At 50.9% G+C, this 20,359-nt stretch overlaps 1 protein-coding gene across 23 annotated transcripts in view; it reads left to right on the top strand.

The window, feature by feature from the left end:
* Positions 1-20,359, top strand: part of KDM2B (lysine demethylase 2B) — a 161,456-nt gene that overhangs the window by 1,482 nt on the left and 139,615 nt on the right. For 14 of the 23 annotated variants that reach the window (XM_078337465.1, XM_078337461.1, XM_078337460.1 and 11 more), the window contains exons 2-4: positions 761-905; positions 3,875-3,953; positions 5,154-5,200. In XM_078337465.1, the coding sequence (XP_078193591.1) occupies positions 761-905; positions 3,875-3,953; positions 5,154-5,200 (271 nt within the window). Of the gene's footprint in view, positions 1-53; positions 95-760; positions 906-1,053; positions 1,316-3,874; positions 3,954-5,153; positions 5,201-20,359 lie in introns of those variants that run through there. The other 9 variants (XM_078337468.1, XM_078337470.1, XM_078337472.1 and 6 more) reach the window with 3 other exon arrangements.

Below are 20,359 nucleotides of genomic sequence, written 5' to 3'. Positions count from 1 at the left end.
GAGGGAGGAGGCAGGGGGATGCGGGGAGTGCTGGGGGAGTCTCCTTAGGAAGTGAGTGTGCGCGCGCGCTTGTGGGGAGATGAGGCAGCTGCTGGTGCGTTTTGGGGTCTCCGATCGGAGCTTTGTGGCGGGCCGTCTGCCTCTCCCCCTCCCAAGCCCCGATCTTCCTCCCCCCACCTCCTCTTCTTGCACTGGCGGGTGGACGGCGGGGGCGGCTGGGGTCTCAGCCCTTCCATTTCAGCTTTCCAGCTTCCCCGGTAGCTCGGGGGCGGCTCCAGCTTTAGAAATGCCGCCGGCCCCCGGTTCCGGCTTCCCGGCTCAGCCGCCGCGGCCGCCGGGGCTGCTGTTACCGCCGAGCCGGGCGCCGCAGCGGCTCCTCCTGGGGCCTACATTTACCCCGCCAGCCAGTGTCCGGAGCCCCCTTCCCTGGTTACATAACCAGGCTCCCGGCTGAGTGGGCAAAGCCCAACACATTTCGGGGGCGGAGGGCAGGGGAGGGCCCCCAGATGTCCCTTCAATGGCTTCCAGAGACACAGGAGGGGAGTGCCCGGTGTAGACCGCAGCTGGACCCTTGGGGTGCGGGCCCCTCTCCTTGTCCTGCTTTTCCGCATCTTTGGCAGTTGCGCAAAGTTGCCTGGATTGTAATGGTGGGGTGCAGGGGGCGCGCGGCTTCTGCACCTGTTAGTGCTGGGCCCAGCTTTAGAGGCGACCCCTAGCTCCCCCAATAATGTCCCGGGCTCTCTGGTTTGGGTCCTCGCAGCGCCCGATTGACCGCCAGCGATACGACGAGAACGAGGACTTGTCGGACGTGGAGGAGATCGTCAGCGTCCGCGGCTTCAGCCTGGAGGAGAAGCTTCGCAGTCAGCTGTACCAGGGGGACTTCGTGCACGCCATGGAGGGCAAAGGTGAGGCGCCCCCTCCCCGGCCGCCCTCTGCGCCGCGGGCCGAGCGCACGTGGGGAGGGAGCTGCCGGTGGCTGGGTTCGTATTTCGCGCCCGCGTCCCCCATTCCAGGGGATCCGGTGACGAAACGAGGCCGAGCAATGGGGGGGGTGTGTGGGGTGGGGTGGCGAGAGAGGAGGGCAGGCGGTAAGGGGGGGCCGGGCACGGGCCTAGGCCAGGCCCGCGCCCACCACCAGCCCCAGGGTGGGCAGAGTCAGGGGGTCGGCGGACAGAGGGACCTGAGGATGGACTGGCGGGCCGAGGGAAGGCGGGAGCGTCGCGTCCTCCCCCTCCCCGAGCCGGTTGCGCTCCCTGCGCTGCCAGGGGTGCCCGCCCTGGCTGGAACTGGGTTCGAGGAGCCCCTCGGGCATCGGGTGAGGCCCCCCAGGCCTGAAATCTTCACAACCCCGCGCCGGCTCGGGGCCTGCCAGTGAGGAACTGGTGATGGGGGCGAGGCGGGTGTTTGGGGTGATGTCCCCTTAGGCCTGGGGTCTGCAGAGCCGTGTTTCCCCGTGGGCTCTGCCAGATTGCATCAGGGACCCCGTGCGCCACGAAGCTGTTGACCTGAACCCCGACCTGGGCCCGAGCTGTCTAGCGCCACAGCCTTGACAGGTTGAAGCCGGGAGTTGGGGTCAGGGGGTGACTTCCCTTCAGGCTTCTGGGGGAGATCCCTGTCCCCTGGCAGTTTGAAGTGAGGAAATGGGTCTCCTCCCAGGTCTGAGACTCGGAGAACTGTGTCCCTTGGGGGCCCACCCAATTTACAGCGGAATTTGGGGACGCCTCCAGGGTTTTGGAGTCCTCCTGGGCCTGGGTTTCTTCCTGGCTCTTCTGCTACGGGAATGGTGGGGGTCACCCTCCAGATGTTAAGGTGACATCCTCGCTTGCCTCTGAGGCCTCCAGAGAGAGCCCTGGCCCTCCCAGCCTGCAGCCAGTGTGGCTCCTGGTTAAGGAACCAGGCTTGTCTGCGCGATTGGGGTTTGGAATATGCCCTACCTAGCTTTCCCAGGCCCTTGGCTCATTTTTCCCTCTTAGATCTTTGAATTTCCTTTAAGTTACAAAGTTTCTATCCCGCCCCCCCCCCCCCCCCCCACCTCTTGGAAAACCTTGCATCCCTCAGTGAGCTGATAACCCGAGTGCCTGCTTCCCTCCTCCAGGTTCTGGTTGAGTGCCTATGGCTCTGAGGTTAGCCCTGAGAAGAGACTGTCCCAGCTTCGAAGTTTCGCGATTTGTCTTTTGTGCCCATCACCTCCCGGGGCGCTGGGCTCTGGTGCTAAGTGGTAGTTGTTGGGGGAGGGAAGAAGAAATTTCTCCCAGCCTGCCTGGTCCTAGAGCAGGGTGCTAGTCCCAGCTGATTTAAATTTTCTCTGCATAAATGGAATTTTAATTATCCTTTCTTCCCCCATTTTTACTGAGTTGAGTCTTTTGGTGGATCCTACCTGCAAACAATATGCAAACTCTTCCTAGTCATTTGGGAGGAATTCTCAGCCCAGGATTTCAGAGCTTTTTCTCAGGCTCATTTGAGGAAGTTGAAGCTGACCCTGGGGGGATGGGTGCTTTGGGTGGGTGGGTCTGAGGACCGGTATTCCTGCCCCGGAGAGCTAAAGTGTATCCTTAGATCTGCTGTCCCGGCTTCTTTCAAAGGGGAGGGCCCTGGGCTTTGCTCTTTAATTCAGATCTGGCTCCAAAACTTGAGGGAGGAGCTGAGAAACAGGAGCCCTTAGCCTGGAATCAAAATAGACGCTTCTTAAACTTCTCTTCCTTTAAATCCTTAGGAATCCCCATTCACTGTGAGCCCCTGGGGATCTGAGCTGCTGAGGTCAGGGCTTTCCCGGCTTTGGGTTTTGTTCTGTCTCTCTTCGGAGGGGAGTTGTCTTGGCCTCCTCCTCCCCCGAGGCTGCCCTGTGAACTATTTCCCTGAGCTAGCAGCTTCAGTGGCCTGAGGCGGCTTCTGTCTCCCTTCTGACGGTGGGTCCGGTCGGTCGGTCAGAGAGGCCTTCTTCCCTTGTGAATTACTTTAGTTACCTGAAGCTTTGGGGTATGCGAAAATTTATCTCAGGCCCCATCACCTCCATGTTCAGGGGTGTATGTTTGGGTCAGATTCACTGGTTTCAGAATTGGGAAAGGAAGGAAATTAGTCAGCGGCCTCCTTTATCCTCCAGGACTTTGGGTAGGGATATGGGGGCTGCACTAGAAAACCCCAGACATGGAGCGAACCTTGGAATTTTCCTGGGGTCCTTCTATGCTCCCCTTACGCAACCTTCCCCCAGGAGCCTCCCTCCCTGTTATCCAGCTGAAGCAAGGACTGTGATGGCTGCAGCAGAATTTCACTCTTAAGACAACAAAGCTGTGCCCAGTTCCCTAGTTATTTTGGCACCAAATACACAGTTTCCAGGGAAACCAGCTTTTCCCCCCTCCCCTTCTCTAGGCAGGATATTACAATAAGATTTTCAATGATGCTCAGCTACAATGAGGGCCCTCCTCCCAGCCTCCTCTCTGGGCCTTCAGATCCTCCCAGGTGGCATTCTTCAATTTTGCAGTCCCTTTGCTTTCTGAGCGCGGCTTGGGATGCCTGTCTCTGACTGTCCCTCTTTCTCAGCTATGGCTGGGGCTCCTTTTGTGCGAGGCTCTTTGAGTCTTCCTCCTCAACCCTTGCTGGCCTTGGGCTGTTCATTGACAAGTTTGGACCGGTGGGGCATGCAGGGAATGACTGACTGAGTAGGCAGAGGAGCTGATCGTTGGCATGGCTTCTCTTGGGCTTTGCCTAATCCATTTCCCTATCATTTTCCAAGGAGCTTTTGCCGTACAGCTGGTGCCTGCATCTCCTGGACCCCCTGCCCCTTCGTCCATCAGTTTTCTTCCCGTAACCAACAGATCCTGGTTCATTTGCTCCTTCATGACTTAACCAACTTGTTTTAATTCAAATATCCAAACAGATTTCAACTATGAGTACGTACAGAGAGAAGCTCTCAGGGTTCCCCTGATATTTCGAGAAAAGGATGGACTGGGAATTAAGTAAGTTGCTGAAACTAATCGCTCCTTCCCCCGTCTTCCTCCCTAACATACTTTAGAGCTTGGGATGGATTTCTTCCACCCTCTTCCCCACTCTCATCACTGAGAAGGATCTTTTTCATGATCTGGGAACAGCATCTCCTTGTTCAAGGCCTGACAAAGGGGAAAGACTCTCCAAAGACTGGTCTTTTGCAGGGACTTTGGGCAGAGAGGACTTTGGGTAGGGGGATTAAGCAGTGTCGACTTTTTTCCCTGACCCACCCCAGTTACACTCAGTGACCTCCTGCAGTGAATTGTACCTCTCCTCCTTCCCCTTGCCCCAGAGCAGGAAACTGAGGCAGAGCCTGAGCAGCAAAGAGACAAGTCGGCCTCTAAGCCCAGACCCAGAGCACCCAGATACACGTTTCTTACGCAGATTCCCACTACGTGTGTTTCCTGGGGTGCCAGTGTCTCCCCTTTCTTTGCCTGCCCCACAGCCTGCCCCTCCACCCCTCCACTGTGTCTATTTTCATTCTCTGAGATCTGTCAGAGCTCCAGGTGGGGGAGAGGTCCCGGAGGCAGGCTGGAAGAACAGGTTTCTGCCCCTTGGGCATGGGTAGGGGAGGAGGCTTGGGGTGTCATCCCAGGCTGCCTCTCTCCAGCATCTGCTGCCAGACTTGCTCAAGAGTCCATTCCTGTGAGTAGGAATGAAACCTTGGGCATCATTGTTAATCAGCAGTGCATGGTAGCCCATATTACGAAGTCCCTGGAACTGGTACAGTGCGTGTCTTTTTTTCCCTCTGAACTTAAAGGGGTCCCTCCCACTTCCCATACGACTCCTTATGGAGAGTATTTTCTAGAGGGAGAAAGAGAGGGCTACCCACCCTGAAAGAAAGCAGGTGTTTGAATCTCCAGCTCTGGCCCTTACCTTTGACCCCACACTTCAGGCTTCCTTGGGAAAATCGGGTAGACGGTGGATGTCCCACCCTCCGCAGAGGCTCAGGTTTGAGTTGCCTCTTGGGGTAGGCAAGGGCCTCAGTGCTTCTGCGATGACCTCCCTGGAGGCATCAACGGGTCCTCCTCCCTCCCTCTGGATTTTCTCATTTTGACTTCTCAAACTGAGGGCAAGGGAGCTCTCTTGGAAAAATGGTTTCCCCGGGCCAAGGGTAGAGTCTTGCTCTGCTGTCTGTGGCCCCTCACCACAGGTCTGTGCTCTTTCCCCAGGATGCCTGACCCTGATTTCACAGTCCGAGACGTCAAACTCCTAGTGGGTAAGTCGCTTGCTGTGCGTGTGGCTCAGAGATGCTGAAGTAGGGAAGGGGAAGGAGGCACTCACCACCTGCCCGTTTAGACTTTTAACGGCCTCTCAAAAAGAAAGTTCCCACGGGAGGGGGCAGGAGCAGGTGTGAGCTGCAGCCATTTCATTCTGGAGAGCAGGTAGGATTGCAAAGTCAGAAGAAGCTGTATCGGAGGGCGTTGGCCAGTTCACAGTTCTATGAGACCCGTTTGGACCCTGCCTCCAGCCTGGGTGTCAGCAACACAATCTTAGATCTCTCCTCTGTGTTTGTTTGTCGGTTGACTGGTAAATACTGGGTGTTCTGTGAGCCCTCATAGACTTTCAGGCTTTCGAGGGGAGGGGCTATTCCTCCTGGTTCCTCCGGGTTCTAGACAGGCCTGGGGCAGGACTTGGAACTGTGAGCTCAGCAAATGCACACTAGCTCCCTGAGCACCTGCAGGTGGCTGATGATTTAGTGCTCTGGACGCTCAGCCAGGTAGTAGGTGGCATTTCAGATCTTACAGGCCGTTGTTCAATCAATCTGTTCTTTCCAGAAAAACACTTTTTCGTGGGCAAGGTCAGAGTTGCAAGTGGATGGATAAGTTCTCTGCCCTCTTGGTGTGGGTGCAAGAGGCAATCAAGAAGTAAACAGTGGGTCAGGTGCGGTGGTTCACACCTGTAATCCCAGCACTTTAGGAGGCCGAGGTGGGCGGATCACGAGGTCAGGAGTTCAAGACTAGCTTGAACAATATGGCAAAACCCTGTCTTTTCTAAAAATACAAAAAATCAGGTGGGCATGGTGGCACACGACTGTAGTCCCAGCTACTCAGGAGGCTGAGGCAGGAGAATCGCTTGAACCTGGGAGGCGGAGGTTGCAGTGAGCTGAGGTCATGTCACTGCACTCCAGCCTGGGTGACAGAGCAAGACTTGGTCTCAAAAAAAAAAAAAAAGAAAGAAAAGAGAATAAAGGAAGTAAACAGTGGGCTGAGGGCAGTGACTCATGCCTGTGGGCACATCGCTTGAGCCAGGAATTTGAGACCAGACTGGGCAACGTAGTGAAACATTATCAAAAATTAGCTGGTCGTGGTGGTGCATGCCTGTATTCCCAGCTACTCTGGAGGCTGGCACGGGAGGATCACTTAAGTCCCAGAGGCAGAGGTTACAGCGAGCTGAGATCGCGCCACAGCACTCCAGCCTGGGTGACAAAGTGAGACCCTGCCTCAAAAAAGAGAAAAAAGTAAACAGTGTTTACAGTGCTATATCTGGCTGGGCACGGTGGCTCATGCCTATAATCCTACCACTTTAGGAGGCTGAGGCGGGAGGATTGCTTGAGACAATGAGTTTGAGACCAGCCTGGGCAAAATAATGAGACCCCACCTCTACAAAAAAAAAAAAATTAGCCAGGTGTGGTGGTGTGTGCCTGTAGTTATAGCTTCTTGGGAGGCTAGACGGGAAGATCACTTGAGCCCAGGAGTTTCACTCCAACGTGGGTGACAGAGTGAGACCCTGTCTCAAAATAAGTAATAACTGATAAAAGGAAATGTCTTTTCTGATAGTGACAGGCTATGTAGAAATAAACAGAACAATGGCATGACATGTGGTGGGTGGGGCTGCATTTGAGACAGGGTGGTCAGGGAGGGCCTCTCTGAGGAGAAGGGGGGCATTTGATCAGCTGTGGGAGAAGACATTCTAGGCTGAGGGAAGAGCAAGGGTACCCAGAAGGTGGAGATAAACCTGGGCTGTGGAGGGACTGAGTGAGCAAGTGGGAAGGCCGCAGAAGAGGCGGCAGAGGCCTCGGGGCCGGGATGTGGGGGCCTCCCAGGGCCCTGTCGGGAATTTGGGTTTGACTCCTAGTGCGTTGGGAAGTCACTGGGGATCTTTTAAAGTGGGGCGCAGGGAGTATCTCTCTGTGATCTGATTATTTTCTTGGGATGGGTTTCAAACATTTTTTTATTTTAATTTTTTGAGACGGAGTTTCGCTCTTGTTACCCAGGCTGGAGTGCAACGGCACGATCTCTGCTCACCTCAGCCTCCGCCTCCTGGGTTCAAGCAATTCTCCTGCCTCAGCCTCTCGAGTAGCTGGGACTACAGGCGCGTGCCACCATGCCCAGCTAATTTTTGTATTTTTATTCGAGACAGGATTTCACTGTGTTGACCAGGATGGTCTCGATCTCTTGACCTCATGATCCACCCGCCTCGGCCTCCCAAAGTGCTGGGATTATAGGCGTGAGCCACCGCGCCCGGCCTCAAACATTTTTTTCTTTGCTTTGATACGGAATCTTGCTCTGTCCCCCGGGCTGGAGTGCAGTGTGAGATCTTAGCTCACTGCAGCCTCTGCTTCTGGGTTCAAGTGATTCTCCTGCCTCAGCCTCCTGATTAGCTGGGACTACAGGTACCTGCCACCATGCCCCGCTAATTTTTTGTATTTTTAGTAGAGATGGGGTTTCAAAGTGTTAGTCAAGATGGTCTCCATCTCCTGACCTGTGATCCTCCCACCTCGGTCTCCCAAAGTCCTGGGATTATAGGTGTGAGCCACTGTGGCCGGGCTGAAACATTTTTATTTACTTTTATTTATATGTGTTAGAGAGACCAGTCTCATTCTTTTGTCCAAGGTAGAGTGCAGTGGCTTCGTTATGGCTCACCGCAGCCTGCTACTCCTGGGCCTAAGCAGCCCTCCTGCCTTAGCCTCCAGAATTGCTGGGACCACAGGGGTGTACCACCACACCCAGCTAGTTATTTACTTATTTTTGTAGAGATGGGGTCTTGCTATGTTGCCGAGGCTGGTCTTGAACGACTGCATGTGGCCACATTTAAAAAATTGAGATAATATTTGCATACTATAAAATTTGCCACTTAACCATTTAAAAATGTACAAGTTGTCCAGGTGCAGTGGCTCACACTTGTAATTCCAGCACTTTTGGGAGGCCGAGGCAGATGGATCACTTGAGGTCAGGAGTTCAAGACCACCCTGGCCAACATGGTGAAACCTCCTCTCTACTAAAAATGTGAAATTCACCAGGTGTGGTGGCACATTCCTGTAATACCAGCCATTTGGGTGGCGTGTGCCTGTAATCCCAGCTATTCAGGAGGCTGAGGCAGGAGAATCACTTGAACCTGGGAGGCAGAGGTTGTGGTGAACTGAGATCACGATACTGCACTCCAGCCTGGGTGATGGAGTGAGACTTGTCCCCCCACCAAAAAAAAGGTGGAAGTCATTGGTTTTAGTAGTATTCAATGTAGGGGATGGCTGTACAACCATCCCCGCTAAATTCTGAAATATTCCTTTTTTTTTTTTTAAGACAGAGTCTCGTTCTGTCACCCAGGCTGGAGTACACTGGCTCACTGGCCTGGCTTACTGTGACTTTTGCCTCCTGGGTTCAAGTGATTCTCTCCTGCCTCAGCCTCCTGAGTAGCTGGGACTACAGGCACACACCACCATGCCCGGCTAAATTTTTTTTATTTGTTTTGAGCCAGAGTCTTGCTCTGTTACTCAGGCTGGAGTGCAGTAGCACAGTCTCAGCTCACTGCAACCTCTGCCTCCCGGGTTCAAGCAGTTCCACCTCGGCTTCCCGAGTAGCTGGGATTACAAGCACCTGCCACCACGCCCTGCTAACACGTACAGGTTTTTGGTGAACATACATTTTCACTTATCTTGGGTATATCCTTAGGGGTGGAATTGCTGGATCACGTGGTAACTGTGTTTAACTTGCTGAGGAACTGCCAGACTGTTTACCAAAGCAGCCGTGCCATTTTAGACTCCCATGAGCAGGATGTGGGGGTTCCAGTTTCCCTACATCCTTGCTAACACTTATTATTGTCTGTCTTTTTTTTTTTTTTCCTAAAAGATGGGGTTTCACCATGTTGGTCAGGCTGGTCTTGAACTCCTGACCTTAGGTGATCCGCCCGCCGTGGCCTCCAAAGTGTTTGGATTACAGGTGTGAGCCACCGCGCCCGGCCTATTGTCTGTCTTTTTGACGATAGCCATGCTAGTGGCTGTGTAGTGAGGTGATTTGATTGAAATGTTATAGAAGCCAACTCTGGTGTCTGTGGAGGGTGAAAGCAACTGGCCAGTCAGTGTGTCAGATGATCCAGCTGGAATAGTTGACCCAAAAATATGTTAACATATGCGGGCTGGGCGTGCGTGGTTGCTCACATCTGTAGTCCCAGCACTTTGGGAAGCCGAAGTGGGAGGATCACTTGAGGCCAGGAGTTCAAGACCACTCTGGGCAACATGGCAAAACCTTGTCTCTACAACAGACACAAAAATGGTCGGGCACAGTGGCTCACGCCCGTAGTCCCAGCACTTTGGGAGGCCAAGGTGGGTGGATCACCTGAGGTCAGGAGTTTGAGACCATCCTGGCCAACATGGTGAAACCCCGTCTCTACTAAAAATAGAAAAATTAGCTGGGTGTGTTAGTGGATACCTGTAGTCCTAGCTACTCGGGAGGCTGAGGCAGGAGAATCACTTGAACCCGGGAGGTGGAGGTTGCAGTGAGCCAAGGTCACGCCACCATTGTATTCCAGCCTGGCGACAGAGCAAGACCCTGTCTCAAAAAAAAGAAAGCAGGAACAGCCTCCAGCCCCCTCCCTTGGCGTTGCTGTGATGATCAAGTGGGGCGATGCATGTTACAGTGCTCTGCAGAGGGACAGCTGCTCCGAACTGGGAGGAGGCCCCAACTGCAGTTGGCATGGGAAATTATGATGCCCATTTTGGTCTTTGAGCTGCACACAGGCTTCCGGAGAGGGTGATAGGGCACATTTGTTGTAGGTGACCTAAGTGCAAGTGTAACTCCAGCTGTCATAAGCAGAAGAGAATTCACTCGCTCGGGTATAGGTTCAGGGTGTAACCTCCAGGCACACTGACGTCTGGACGCTCCAACACGGGCTTGAGAAGTTGACTCTGTTTCTCTTTCTGCTTCCCACTTTGACTCCCTCTTTCCGCTTCATTCTATTTTGTTTTTAAAGATGTTTATTCGGGAATAGAGCGTTACAATGGTAATATGCATGCTACAATAAACGATGTGTGTGTTCAGGAAGGTAACGGAAGACAAACCTTTTTTTTTTTGAGATGGAGTCTTGCTGTTGTGGCCCAGGCTGGAGTGCAGTGGGATGATCTCTGCTCACCGCAACCTCTGCCTCCCGGGTTCAAGTGATTCTCCTGCCTCAGCCTCCCGAGTAGCTGGAATTACCACCACCCAGGTGGTCCACCACCACGCCCCGCTAATATTTTATTTTATTTTAGTAGTGACAGGGTTTCGCCATGTTAGCCAGGCTGGTCTCAAACTCCTGAACTTGTGATCTGCTCACCTCAGCCTCCCAAAGTGCTGAGATGACAGGTGTGAGCAACTGCACCCAGCTGTCTGCTTCATTCTTGGCAGGCTTCTCCCCATGGGAGGGTAAGGAGGGTGGGTGAAGAAGGAGCCCACAGCAGCTTCAGACATCTATCCTGCCAGCTCAGAGTCCTTCCCAAACCCTTGGTTGTTCCCTTAAGTGTCTCTTGGATTGGCTCTGACAGGCTTAGCACAGCCTTGGGCCAGACTGGGGCTGCTGGCTGGGGTCAGCCCAGCACAACCATGTGGACTGAAAGTGGGGAAGCAGTGATTCTCCAGGGTTGCTGGGTGACATAAACACGGCCCTAACAGACATGACTAGTTCTGCTGTGGAGGGCAGTGTGTGGAGAAGGCTGGGCCAGTCCTCCCAGTCACTGCGGGGTCATAGCCTCTGTCTTCCACCGTCTTGCCTTGCACCGTGGTGGGTGGCTGTTTGAGAAATGGACTTGTGCACTACCAGGTGTCAGGCCACAACCTGGGGCTGCAGCCTCTTCTCTAATGTCCTAAAATCACGCTTTTCTCTATCAGCAGTCTGTTCCAAGCTCCAAGCCCTTTTTTTTTTTTTTTTTTTTTTACAAAAAGGCAGTTCCCATTTCTGTAACACTGTACCCTTAAAAAACAAAAAACCATTCATTGAAGTATAATATACATACCAAAAAGTGCACATGTGGTAAGCACATAGCTCGATTAATTTTAACAAACAGAACACATCAGAGTAACCAGTACCCAGAGCCCCCCGTGTCGGCCCGTCCAGTCTCTGCCCTCCACTGCTGGCGAACCTGACTTCTAGCTGCATGGATACGTTTCACCTGTTTTCACACTTTATGCCAGTGAAATCGTGGAGGATGTCTTCTTTAGTTTTTGGCTTCTTTTGCTTAATTTTGTGGTTATATGATTCATCCATATTGTTTCTCAGGTGTAGTTGTAGATTTATTTTTGTTTTTTGTTTGTGTGTGTGTGTGTGTGTTTTCTTTTTTTTTGAGATGGAATCTCACTCTGTTTTCCCAGGCTGTAGTACAATGGTGTGATTTCAGCTCACTGCAACCTCTGCCTCCCAGGTTCAGACTATTCTCCTGCCTCAGCCTCCTGAGTTGCTGGGATTACAGGCACGTGCCACCACACCCAGCTAATTAGTATTTTTAGTAGAGACGGGGTTTCACCATGTTGGTCAGGCTTGTCTCAAACTCCTGTCCTCGGGTGATCCACCTGCCTCGGTCTCCCAATTGTTGGGATTACAGGCGTGAGCCACCACGCCCAGCCTTATTATAATTATTGTTTTTTGAGACAAGCTCTTGCAGCCTTGAACTCCCAGGCTCAGGCAGTCATCCCACTTCAGAATCCCAAGTAACTGGGACAACACGGGCATGCCTGGCTAATTTGGGATTTATTTTTATTGCTATGTCATTTTCCACTATGTGACTACTTTACAATCTATTCTACTGTTGATGGTCACTTGGGTAGCTGTCAGTCTAAGGTTTATCTGTAGAGTGCTGTGAACATTCTAGAACATGGCTTTTGGTGAACACATGGATGCATTCTGTTGGTGATATGCCTATGAGTGGAATTGCTTGGGGCATTGACTATGCATGTGTGTTCAATTTTTGTCACTACTGTCAGATATTTGTCCGTTACTGGCTGTACCATGTCCTCACCAAGAGTGGGTGATTTCTTCTCATTAGAGCCGTGCTCCCATGCTGGTGGAAGTCGTATCTCATTGTGGTTTGAGTTGGCTTTTCTCTGATGACTAATGAAGTTGAGCTCTCTTTCATATCATTGTTTTATTTTATTTGTTTATGTTTATTTTCGTTTTTTGTTTGAGGCAGAATCTCGCTCTGTCGCCCAGGCTGGAGTACAGTGGCATGACCTTCAGCTCACTGTAGCCTCAACCTCCTGGGTTAGGTGATCCTCCCACCTCAGCCTCCCGAGTAGCTGGGACCACAGGTGCACCCCACCATGCTCAGCTAAAGTTTTGTATTTTTCAGTAGAGATGGGATTTCACCATGTTGCCCAGGCTGATCTCAAATTTCTGGACTCAAGCAGTTCTTCCGCTTTGACCTCCCACAGTGCGGGGGTTACAGGTGTGAGCCACTGCGCCTGGCCTTTGTTGTATGTTTGGATATCCTCTGCAATGTCTGATGAGGTCTTTTCTCCACTATTTTAAAGGGTCGTCTCTCATTAATCGTAAGTCGTATTTACTTGAGCTGCCTCATAACAAAGTACCACAGACGGGGGTTTCAACAACAATTTACCTACTTAGGCTGGGTGCGGTGGCTCACGCCTATAATCACAGCACTTTGGGAGGCTGAGGTGGACGGATCACCTGAGGTCAGAAGTTGAGATCAGCCTGGCCAAAATGGCGAAACTCATTGTCTACTAAAAAGACAAAAATCAGGTGACTCACACCTGTAATCCTAGCTACTTGGGAGGCAGAGGCAGGAGAATTGCATGAATCCGGGAGGCGGAGGTTACACTGAGCAGAGATTTACAGCAGCCTGGGTGGCAGAGTGAGACTGTCTCAAAAACAAAACAAAGAAACAAAAAAAAGTATTTCCTGCCGGGCGCGGTGGCTCAAGCCTGCAATCCCAGCACTTGGGAGGCCGAGGCGGGTGGATCACGAGGTCAAGAGATCGAGACCATCCTGGTCAACAAGGTGAAACCCCGTCTCTACTAAAAATATAAAAAATTAGCTGGGCATGGTGGCGCGTGCCTGTAATCCCAGCTACTCAGGAGGCTGAGGCAGGAGAATTGCCTGAACCCAGGAGGCGGAGGTTGCGGGGAGCTGAGATCACACCATTGCACTCCGGCCTGGGTAACAAGAGCGAAACTCCGTCTCAAAAAAAAAAAAAAAAAAAAAAAAAGAAAGTATTTTCTTACAATTCTGGAGGCAGGAAATCTGAGATCAAGGTGTCAGCAGGCTTGGTTTCTTTGAAGGTCTCTGTCCTTGGCTTGTAGATGGCTGTCTTCTTCCTGTCTGCACGTGGTTCTCCTTTTTGCATGTCCTAAACTCTTCTTTTTTGTAGAGACGGGGTCTTGCTTTGTTGCCCAGGCTGGTCTCAAACTCCTGGGTTCAAGTGATCCTCACCTTCGCAAAGTGTTGAGATTACAGGTGTGAGCCACTGTGCCCAGCCAGTAAACTCTTATTTTTTTTTGAGATGGAGCTTTGCTCTTGTTGCCCAGGCTGGAGTGCAATGGTGTGATTTCGACTCACTGCAACCTCCGTCTCCCAGGTTCAAGCAATTCTGCCTCAGCCTCCCAAATGTTGGGATTGCAGGCGTGAGTCACTGTGCCTGGCAACTCTTCCTATAAGGACACCAGTCATATTAGATGAGGGCTCACCCTAAAGATGTCATTTTCACTTAATTATGTTTTTCGTTTGAGACACAGTCTCACTCTGTTGCCCAGGCTGGCGTGCAGTGGTGCTATCTTGTCTCATTGCAACCTCTGCCTCCCTAGTTCAAGTGATTCCCTCCCTGGTTCAAGTGATTCTGCCTCAGCCTCCTGATTAGCTGGGACTACAGGCGCCCACCACCATGCCTGGCTAATTTTTTGCATTTTATTATAGATAGGACTTCACCGTGTTGGCTGGAATGGTCTTGATCTCCCAACCTCGTGATCTGCCCACCTTTGCCTCCCAAAGTGCTGGGATTGCAGATGTGAGCCACCACACCCAGCCTTAATTACCTTTTTAAACACCCTATCTCCAAATATGGTTATATTCTGAGGTGCTGGGGGGTTAGGATTTCAGCATATTAATATATACATTTTATAGGCAGACATGATTAAGACTATGACATAAGAGTTCTTTAGCTATTCTGGATGTGAGTCTTTTGTCGGGTATATATATATTCCTAGGCCAGGAGTGGTGGCTCATGCCTATAATCCCAGCACTTTATGAAGCCAAGGTGAGCAGATGACCTGAGGTCAGGCGTTCCAGATGAGCCTGGCCAACAGGGTGAAATCTCATCTCTACTAAAAATACAAAAATTAGCTGGGGGTGGTGATGGGCCCCTGTTGTCCCAGCTACTTGGAAGGCTAATGCAGGAGAATCACTTGAACCCAGGAGGTAGAGGTTGCAGTGAGCTGAGATTGCACCATTGCATTCCTGAATAATTGCAATTACTGGTGCATGCCACCACGCCCAGCTAATTTTTGTTTATTTATTTATTTTTGAGACAGAATTTCACTTTTGTTGCCTAGGCTAGAGTACCCAGCCTAGAAGTTCTTAATTTTAATACAGACTATTTAGCTCTGCTTGGTGCATTAATTCTTTTTGTGTCTTGCTTAAGAAAGTTTGCCTACTCTAAGGTCATGAAGCTATTCAGATGTTTTTCTCAAAAAGCCTTATTGTTTGAACTATCACATTTGGATCTATAGTTCAACTGGAATAGATTTTTTTATTTGGTGGAATATGAGATTAAGATCCCCCCTTTTTTTGCATATGGATGTCCAGTTGACCCAGCACTAGTATTATTAAAAAAAAAAAAAATACTGGCTGGGTGCTGTGGCTCATGCCTGTAATCCCAGCACTTTGGGATGTCAAGGTGGGTGGATCTCCTGAGGTCAGGAGTTTGAGACCAGCCTGACCTACAGGGGGAAACCCTGTCTCTACTAAAAATACAAAAATTAGCCGGGCTTGGTGGGAGTTGCCTGTAATCCCAGGTACTGGGGAGGCTGAGGCAGGAGAATCGCTTGAACCCAGGAGGCGGAGGTTGCAGTGAGCCAAGATCACGCCATTGCACTCCAGCCTGGGCGACAGAGCGAGACTCCCTCTCAAAAAAAAAAGATTGCATTCTCAGTCCAGCCATGGTGGCTTAAGCCTATAATGCCAGCACTTTGGGAGGCCTAGGAGGGAGGATCGCTTAAGTCCAGGAGTTTGAGAGCAGCCTGGGCAACATGATGAAACCCCATCTTTAGAAAAAAAAAACCCCCAAAAATTAGCTGTATGTGGTGGTGCGCACCTGTAATCCCAGCTACTCGTAAGCTGAGGCAGAGAATTGCTTGAACCCCAGAGGTGGAGGCTGCAGTGAGCAGAGATCGTGCCACTGCACTCCAGCCTGGGCAACAGAGAGGGATCCTGTCTCTAAAAAATAAGAAAAAGGAAAAGATCGCCTTCTCATGTGACCCTTTGTGTTTCCATATGAATCTTAAAATTACCTTGTCAATATTTCTTTAAAGGTTGCTGTAATTTTGATTGGCATCTTGTTGATTCTGTGGATCAATTGGGGAAATTTCTTATCATACTGAGTTTTCTATTCAGTGCGCACGGCATATTATTCCGTTGATTTGTAGGGTTTTTGTAGATTTGCATCTCTTCTTAGATTTAGTCCTAGAAATTTGATTTTTGGGGGTTGCTCTTTTAAGTTAAGTAATTATACCATCTATTAATAACATAATATCAGTTTTATTTAATCTTTCCAATTGATATGCCTTTTAATATATTTCCTTGTGTTGTGGCACTGGCCGGGACCTCCATGGTATACTCTTTGTTGTAGGGGTCCTGCTCTGTTGCCCAGGCTGGAGTCCAGCTGTGTGATTATAGCTCACTGTTGCATCTGCCCCCTGGTCTCAAGTGATTCTCCCACCTCAGCCTCCGAAGCAGCTTGGGACTACAGATGCGCCACCATGCCCAGATCATTTCTTTTTTTGGAGACTGAGTTTCACTCTTGTTACCCAGGCTGGAGTGTAATGGTACTATCTCAGCTCACCGCTACCTCCCCCTCCCAGGTTCAAGTGATTCTTCTGCTTCAGCCTCCCAACTTGCTGGGTCTACAGGTGTGCACCACCACGCCCAGCTAATTTTTGTATTTTTAGTAGAGACGGGGTTTCATCACCATGTTGGCCAGAGTGGTCTTGATCTCTGGACCTTGTGATCCGTCCACCTTGGCCTCCCAAAGTGCTGGGATTTGCAGGTGTGAGCCACCACACCTGGCAACCAGATCATTTTAAAATGTTTTCTAAAGGCAGGATTTCCTCATGTTGCCTATGCTTGTCTTTATTATTTCCGCGAGACGGAGTCTCACTCTGTTGCCCAGGCTGTAGTGCAGTGGTATGATCTCGGTTCACTGCAACCTCCGTCTCCCAGGCTCAAGTGATTCTCCTGCCTCAGCCTCCTGAGTAGCTGGAATTATAGGTGCACACCACCGTACCCAGCTATTTTTTGTATTTTTAGTAGAGATGGGGTTTTACCATGTTGGCCAGGCTGGTCTTGACCTCTCGACCTCAGGTGATCCACCTGCCCACCTCGGTCTCCCAAAGTACTGGGATTTACAGGCATGAGCCACCATGCCCAGCCTTTGTTTTGCTTTTCATCCAGCCTACAATTACAGATCATAAACCGTGTTTTTTGTTGTTTCTTTTATCTCCATCACTCTAAAGCACTTCCCTAGTCTTTTTGTTTCTCTTTGCCTTTAGGGACTTAAACTTTCTTTTAAAAAATGGAAACAGTCTCAATTTGTTTCCCAGGCTTTTCTCAAACTCTTAGGCTCAAGTGATCCTCTTGCCTCTGCCTCCCAAGTAGCTGGGGTTACAGCGTGAGCCACCACGCCTGGCATGACGTGAACGTTTTTGAAGTCGCCAGTCCAGTTACTTTCCGGAGGTCCTTTGATGGAGATTTGATTGCTTTCCTGTGATTCTGTTCAGGTTACACGTTTGGCAGGAAGATTTCATAGGTGATGCTGTGTCTTTCTCAGTGTGTGACATTAGGGGTACATGCTGTCCCTGGGCCCCATCATCAGTGCCCAGTAATGATGGAGATTGATTACTTTGTCATAGTCATTAGCCATTAGATCTGTTCGTTGTACCCTTTTCCGTTTGTAATGAGTACATATTCTGCGTGGAGGTACTTGGGGTCTGTGAATGTCCCATTCCTCGACAATCTTTGCCCTCTGGATTTAAAATATGTTGATTCCTGCCAGATTATTATGATGGTGGTTGCCAAAGAATGTTGTTCTGTTTTTGGAGGAATTGGGCCTGGGGAACTCTTTTTTCTTTTTCTTTTTTTCTGAGATGGAGTCTTGCTCTGTCACCCAGGCTGGAGTGCAGTGGTTTGATCTCGACTCATTGCAACCTCCGCCTCCTGGGTTCCAGCGATTCTGCTACCTCAGCCTCCTTAGTAGCTGGGATTACAGGCGAGAACCGCCATGCCCAACTAATATTTTTGTATTTTTAGTAGAGACAGGGTTTCACCATGTTGGGCAAGCTGGTCTTGAACTCCTGATCTGCCCGCCTCAGCGTCCCAAAATGCTAGGATTATAGATGTGAGCCACCGCACCCAGCCTTTTTTTTTTTGTGAGACAGAATCTCACTCTGTCGCCTAGGTGGGAGTGCAGTGGCACGATTACAGCTTACTTCAGGCTTGACCTCCTGTGTTCAAGTGATCCTCCTGCCTCAGTCTCCCTATCAGCTGGGCCTGTGGCATGCACGGCTAATTGTTTTTATTTTTTTGTAGAGGTAAGTCTCACTATGCTCCCCATGCTACTCGAAAACTCATGGACGCAAGTGATCCACCCACTTTAGCCTTCCAAGTAGCTGGGATTATAATCAGCCATTGCACCAGAGCCCGCTTATTACGTCTTTTTTTTTCTTTTGAGTCGAGTCTCACTCTATCTCCAGGCTGGAGTGCAGTGCCGCGATCCCAGCTCACTGCAACTTCCATTTTCCGGTTTCAAGCAATTCTGCCTCAGCCTCCCGAGTAGCTGGGACTACAAGTATGCACCACCATGCCTGGCTATGTTTTGTACTTTTAGTAGAGACGGGGTTTCACCATGTTGGCCAGCATGGTGTCGTTCTCTTGACCTCATGATCCGCCCGCCTCAGCCTCCCAAAGTGCTGGGATTATAGGCGTGAGCCCTGAGCCTGGGCATATTATGTCTTTATTGGATATCTCTCTAATGAGAGAATCCAAGCCAACTGATGCTTTCTTTGGCCCTTTTCTCGAATCTTCATGGCAAATGATTTCATTCATTCGGTATTTACGCAATGATACTACTAATAATCACTGAACTTTATCAAACAGGTACCACAGAGCTTCTCTTTCTTCTCCTCACTAGTCATATGAATTAGGTGTTATGTTCAGTTTTCCAGGTGGGGCATTTGAGACTCGGAGGGATTGAACCTAATTCAATAGTCATATGAATTAGGTGTTATGTTCAGTTTTCGAGGTGGGGCATTTCCAGGAGGGATTGAACCTCACAGCTGGTAGGCAGCGGAGCCAGAACTGCACCTGGCCCTGGGTGTCTTCAAAGCCCGTGTTATGACCTGCTCTTCCTCTTCCTCCTTCTCCTCTTCCACGCTTTCTTCCTTTACAGATTCACTGGGTGTCTGTGTTGTATCTGGCCTGGTGCTAGTCACAAGCTGTGGGGCTTGCCCTTGATGGGCTGTTTTAGAAAATAAGTTCTCGGCTGGATGCGGTGGCTCATGCCTATAATCCCAGAACTTTGGGAGGCCGAGGCGGGAGGATCCCTTGAGCTTAGGCCTCACGGCCGGAAACAGTGGGATTTGAATCTGTGGCCAGTGCCCTTGCTAATCAGCGCTGCCTCCGTGACAGGGATGAGGAATAAAATACAAAACCACTCCAGAAATGTGAGGATGCTGGAGAAGGTTCCAGAACTGTGATGTGGAATGGTTCTGTGTGCACTCGGCAGAGTGGGGATCCAGGGAATTTGGGGTCACGCCTGTGTATCACATTAGCCTTTAAGATGCCTTTCAGCAGCCTTGTCCTGGCCCCGAGCCCGCGGCTATCGGAGCTGATGGATGGAGCCTTCAAAACAGGGGCCACGGGGCCATGGATTAATTTCTGCAGCTGGAACCTGTTCTGCCTCCTCTGCCCAGGAGCCAGAGCACCGATGAGCCTGGGAGGGAGGGAGGGGAAGGAGGGGAGGGAGGGAGGGGAAGGAGGAGAGGGAGGGAGGCTGCAGGCCTGCTTAAGAACCCCACGTGGAAAATTTCTCCTGTAACCCACTGACTTCAGGAGCGCAAGATCCCTAGCAGTGTGGATCCCTTACTGGTCCAAAGGGCTGCTTGTCCCTTTCATCTGCTCGGGGGATGGCTGCTCCTAAAAGCTTGGAGGGCTGCATTCGATTGTTGGTACTGATATGTCCCCTCCGTCCCTTTGAGCCACCTGCTTCCCCAGTGCCGAACCTCTTAGAGACTCAGCCCGTATCCTTGGTTCCCTTTCCCCTGTGACAGATCAGACTGGGGAAACTGGAGTGCTCACTCTTCATCTCTCAGCTCAGGCCAAAAGGGACTGGTGGCCTCCGGGTGTCCCCAGTGACCCGCCGGACAGGCCTCTTCATCTCTTCCTCCAGCCCCACTGCCAGTATCTGAGTATTCAGGAACTCAAACTGAGTGTGTCGCGCTGGGAAAGGACCTAAAAGTGCCCCAGCCCAGGGGATTCCAAAGGGAAACCCCAGGAATCTAGTTCTGAATCCTGAGCACCCCACACCCACCTCCTGCATCAGCCTGGTGCTTGTTTTATTTTTATTTATGTATATTTGGCTCTGATCAAAGCTTCTGTTTGAAGAAAGGTTTCTGTGGTGAAGGAAAAAAAGTATAAAGTCAGTTTCTTTCTGCCTTTACACACAAAGCGACTGAGGCCTGGATCAGTCCAGGCTGGGTGAGGTGGCTCACGCCTGTCATCCCAGTGCTTTGGGAGGCTGAGGCAGTAGGATCACTTGAGGCCAGGAGTTTGAGACCAGCCTGGGTAACAGAGCGAAACCCTGTCTCTACAAAAGAAAAAAAAGCCAGGCATGGTGACTCATGCCTGTAGTCCCAGCTATAGCCTCCTTGGGAGGCAGAGGTGGGAGGATCGCTTGAGCCCAAGAGCT

This window comes from Callithrix jacchus, chromosome 9 (assembly GCF_049354715.1).
Source record: "Callithrix jacchus isolate 240 chromosome 9, calJac240_pri, whole genome shotgun sequence".
In the NCBI taxonomy this organism is placed as follows: Eukaryota; Metazoa; Chordata; class Mammalia; order Primates; family Cebidae; genus Callithrix; species Callithrix jacchus.
Note: the sequence above shows the minus strand (reverse complement) of the source record. Positions and strands in the feature narration are given on the sequence as shown.